Source organism: Terrapene carolina, unplaced genomic scaffold (genome assembly GCF_002925995.2).
Source record: "Terrapene carolina triunguis isolate 2854851 unplaced genomic scaffold, T_m_triunguis-2.0 Scaffold675, whole genome shotgun sequence".
Classification (NCBI taxonomy): domain Eukaryota; kingdom Metazoa; phylum Chordata; order Testudines; family Emydidae; genus Terrapene; species Terrapene triunguis.
Genome location: NW_020665026.1, coordinates 225634 through 230150, shown reverse-complemented (window position 1 = coordinate 230150; position 4517 = coordinate 225634). Strand labels below are relative to the sequence as shown.

At 60.1% G+C, this 4517-nt stretch overlaps 1 protein-coding gene across 1 annotated transcript in view; it reads left to right on the top strand.

Moving 5' to 3' along the window:
• The window catches only part of LOC112108006 (V-type proton ATPase catalytic subunit A-like), a 9794-nt gene that overhangs the window by 2804 nt on the left and 2473 nt on the right, over window positions 1-4517 (top strand). Inside the window, exons 5-9 of the mRNA XM_026659780.1 lie at window positions 272-394; window positions 1145-1259; window positions 2638-2701; window positions 2810-3013; window positions 4332-4426. Of these exons, the coding sequence (XP_026515565.1) occupies window positions 272-394; window positions 1145-1259; window positions 2638-2701; window positions 2810-3013; window positions 4332-4426 (601 nt within the window). The remainder of the gene's footprint in view (window positions 1-271; window positions 395-1144; window positions 1260-2637; window positions 2702-2809; window positions 3014-4331; window positions 4427-4517) is intronic.

The window sequence follows — 4517 nt, the reverse complement described above, 5'->3', positions numbered from 1 at the left end:
CAGAGCTGTGGAAGGGGGAGCCCAGGGCTGGCATAGCAGGGGGCTGTGGGTCGGGATTGAGGGGCACCGGCAGAGCTGTGGAAGGGGGAGCCCAGGGCTGGCTAGCAGGGGGCTGCGGGTCGGGATGGAGGGGCACTGTCAGAGCTGTGGAAGGGGGAGCCCAGGGCTGGCTAGCAGGGGGCTGTGGGTCGGGATTGAGGGGCACCGGCAGAGCTGCGGGGAGCTGGCAGGGGTCCGTGGGATTCATATTTCCGATGCTCGCGTCCCGCAGGGATCACGCTCTCGGAGTATTTCCGCGACATGGGCTACCACGTCAGCATGATGGCCGACTCCACCTCTCGCTGGGCTGAGGCGCTGCGTGAGATCTCCGGCCGGCTGGCGGAGATGCCTGCAGGTGATGCTCTGCCCGCTGTGCAACCGAGGTCCTGCACCGAGGGCGGCTAGGGCACCGCCGGGGGGCAGGGCAGGATTAACCCCAACTCTGAACCCCTCTCGGAAAGCAGAATGGGGCCCAGCGAGTCTGCGTCCCCCCGAATCCAGCCACGTTCCCTGGGACAGCTGGTTCCCAGCGCTGGGGCATGGGGCCAGGCATGTTCCCGCTCCATTGGCAGGGCCTGTGACTCTGTCTCTCTCCTCTGCCCTCTTCACTGACCACGAGTGCTGCCTTGATGGGTGTTCTGACGTGTCTTCCCCCCTCCACTGCCCATGATTGGTTCTGTCCCTTTTCCATGGTGACCCCCCCACTTGCTGCACTGATTGGTGCCATCCCCAGGCAGCCCCCAATTGATGTCCTGTCCCCGGGGGCACCCCTTGGTCCCAGTGTGCTCAGGCTGTGGGGGGCAAAGGGGCTCCCAGCTCCGGTGTGGGGACCGGTGAGGTTACAGCCCTGGGCTGTGGGGGGCCGAGTGCACTGCGAGGGGCGAGGCTGTGCCGAGATGGAGCCCCCTCCCCCGCGTGAGAGGGACCCCAGGCACATCGCTGGCCAGGGTGCTCTGCAGCCCCCCATGCTGTCCGCCCACTGGCTTGGGATCCCCCACCTCCTGCCCCCCTGACTCAGCCTGGTCCAGAGGGCTCCCCCTGCTGGTGCCACTGGGACCCGCCCTGCTCCGAGCACCCCCAGGCACATAGTGGCTTTGCTTTCCAGATAGTGGGTACCCGGCCTATCTCGGCGCCCGCCTGGCGTCCTTCTACGAGCGTGCAGGACGGGTCAAGTGCCTGGGCAGCCCGGAGCGGGAGGGGAGCGTCAGCATCGTCGGCGCGTGAGTCCTTTCTGCCTTCCCCGAGTGGCCAGCCGTGACGCTGACAAGGCGGGGAGTCAGAGCCGATATGGGGAAAGGCCCCTGACACCCCCTACCGGCCAACACCCCCCACGACTCCTGACACCCCCAACAACCCGACACCCCCACAATCCCCGACACCCCCATGCCAGCCAACACCCCCACCACTCCTGACACCCCCACAATCCCATGCCAGCCCCAACATCCCAACACCCCCATGCCAGCCAACACCCCCCACGACTCCTGACACCCCCAACATCCTGACACACCCACAATCCCCGACACCACCACACCAGCTGACACCCCCCATGACTCCCGAACCCCCCTGACATCCCCAACATCCCGACACACCCACAACCTCCGACACCCCACACCTGCCGACACCCCCCACCACTCCTGATATCCCCACAACCCCCCAACATCCCAACACCCCCACAACCTCCGACACCCCATGCCAGCCGACACCCCTGCACAACCCATGACACCCCAACATCCCCGACACCCCCATGCCAGCCAACACCCCCCACCACTCCTGACACCCCCAACATTCTGACACACCCACAACCCCCGACACCCCCCCACCTGCCCACACCCCCCCACAACCCCCCCACACCCCAACCCCCCCACAACCCCCGACACCCCATGCCAGCCGACACCCCTGCACAACCCATGACACCCCAACATCCCCGACACCCCCATGCCAGCCAACACCCCCCACCACTCCTGACACCCCCAACATTCTGACACACCCACAACCCCCGACACCCCCACACCTGCCGACACCCCCGCACAACCCATGACACCCCCACAACCCTCGAGAACCCCACAACTCCCTGACACACCCACAACCCCTGACACCCCCATGCCAGCTGACACCCTCCATGACTCCCGGCACCCCCACAACATCCAACACCCCATGTCAGCCGACACCCCCCCACGACACCCCCACAACCTCTGACAACCTCACAACCTCCTGACACCCCCACAACCTCGACACCTCCAACATTCCCGACAGCCCCATACTGCCCAATACCCCCAAACCACCTGCTCCCCCAACACCCCCATCCATCCATCTATCTCTGCATCTGTCCATGCTTGCATCCATCTGTCCATCGGTCTGCCTACCCCTGCATCCGTCCACCCACCTATCCATCTATCTACCTATTCCTCCATCCACCCACCTCAGCATCCGTCCACTCATCCCTGCATCCGTCCACCCATCCATCCCCGTGTCTGTCCCCCACTTATCGCTGTGGTACATTAGCCTCACCGGGGGGCTTAGCGCCAGCACAATCCGGCTGTGGATTAGCGTCCGTACTGGCCAGTTGCTCAGACTAAGCCCATCTCCATGTCATCCCAGGGTGTCCCCTCCGGGAGGTGACTTCTCCGACCCTGTGACCTCTGCGACCCTGGGGATTGTCCAGGTGAGTCTCCCTGGGGCTTTTGACCCCCTTGGGAATCGCCCCCCCCCCCCCCGGTCCTGTCCTGTTCTCATCCTCCCTCCCCTGCGGCGTCTCTCCCGCCCCACCCAGGTCTTCTGGGGGCTAGACAAGAAGCTGGCCCAGCGGAAGCACTTCCCCTCCGTGAACTGGCTCATCAGCTACAGCAAGTACATGCGGGCGCTGGACGAGCACTACGAGCGCCACCACCCTGAGTTCACCGCCCTGCGCACCAAGGCCAAGGAGATCCTGCAGGAGGAGGAGGACCTGGCCGAGATCGTGCAGCTGGTGGGCAAGGTGAGGGGGCAGGGACCGGGTGTGACGGGTTCGGTCACAGAAACCCCCTTGAGGCTGTCACCTGACGTGCTGGGATTACCTCTGAGCCCGTTTTCCCTGCCAGCTTGGGACTCCAGAACCCTGCCTTGTTGAGCCAGACACGCTAGCCTGCTGCAACACAGCCCCAGGGTCCGGGCCACGCCCCCAAAGCTGCAGACTTTAACCAAAAACTGCTCAGCATGTCACCTATCTCCAGCACCCAGACACCTAGTTTCCAATGGGATCCAAACCCCAAATAAATCCGTTTTACTCTGTATAAAATGTATACAGGGTAAACACATAAATTGTCCCCTTCTATAACACTGATAGAGAGATCTGCACAGCTGTTTGCTCCCCCAGGTATTAATCACTTACTCTGGGTTCAATAATAAACAAAAGTGATTTTAACAAGTATAAAAAGTAGGATTTAAGTGTTTTCAAGTAATAACAGACAGAATAAAACAAAACACGCAAGTCTAAGCCTAATACATTAAGAAACTGATTACAGGTAAATCTCACCCTCAGAGATGTTCCAATAAGCTTCTTTCACAGACTAGACTCCTTCCTAGTCTGGGCCCAATCCTTTCCCCTGGTACAGTCCTTGTTAGTTCCAGCTCAGGTGGTAACTAGGGGATTTCTCATGACTGGCAGCCCCTTTGTCCTGCTCCACCCCCTTTTATAGTTTTGGCACAAGGCGGGAATCCTTTGTCTCTCTGGGTCCCCACCCCTCCTTCTAAATGGAAAAGCACCAGGTTTAAGATGGATTCAGTACCAAGTGACATGGTCACATGTCCTGGTAGACCCCAAGCCTCCATTCTTCCCAGCCTGACTCACAGGAACACAGGAAGGCTTACAAGTAAACAGAGCTGTGTACAACCAATTGTCCTAGTCAATGGGAGCCATCAAGATTCCAAGCCCTCATTAATGGCCCACACTTTGCATAGTTACAGTAGGACTTCAGAGTAATACTTCATATTTCTAGCTTCAGATACAAGAATGATACATTCTTACAACTAGGATGACCACACTCAGTAGATTATAAGCTTTGTAATGATACCTTACAAGAGACCTTTTGCCATCAAGCATATTCCACTTACATTATATTTACACTCATAAACATATTTCCATAAACACATGGAGTGCAGCGTCACACCGGGACAGGGACTGAGGGGGAGACAGGAGGAGTAGGGGTGGGGAAAGGAGAGCAAAGGGGGGAGGAGAGGGGAAGGGATGGGGGAGGGGAATGGGGGGAGGGGAGGGCCGAGCTGTGCCCATCATGCCCCCCGTGCTCTCCCCACAGGCCTCCCTGGCCGAGTCTGACAAGATCACGCTGGAGGTGGCCAAGCTGATTAAGGACGACTTCCTGCAGCAGAATGGCTACTCCTCCTACGACAGGTACCAGCTGCCCCGGCCCCTGGCTTGCCCCACAGCCACGGCCCCCAGCCTGCCCCACAGCCACAGCCCCTGGCCACTCTACATTCATCCC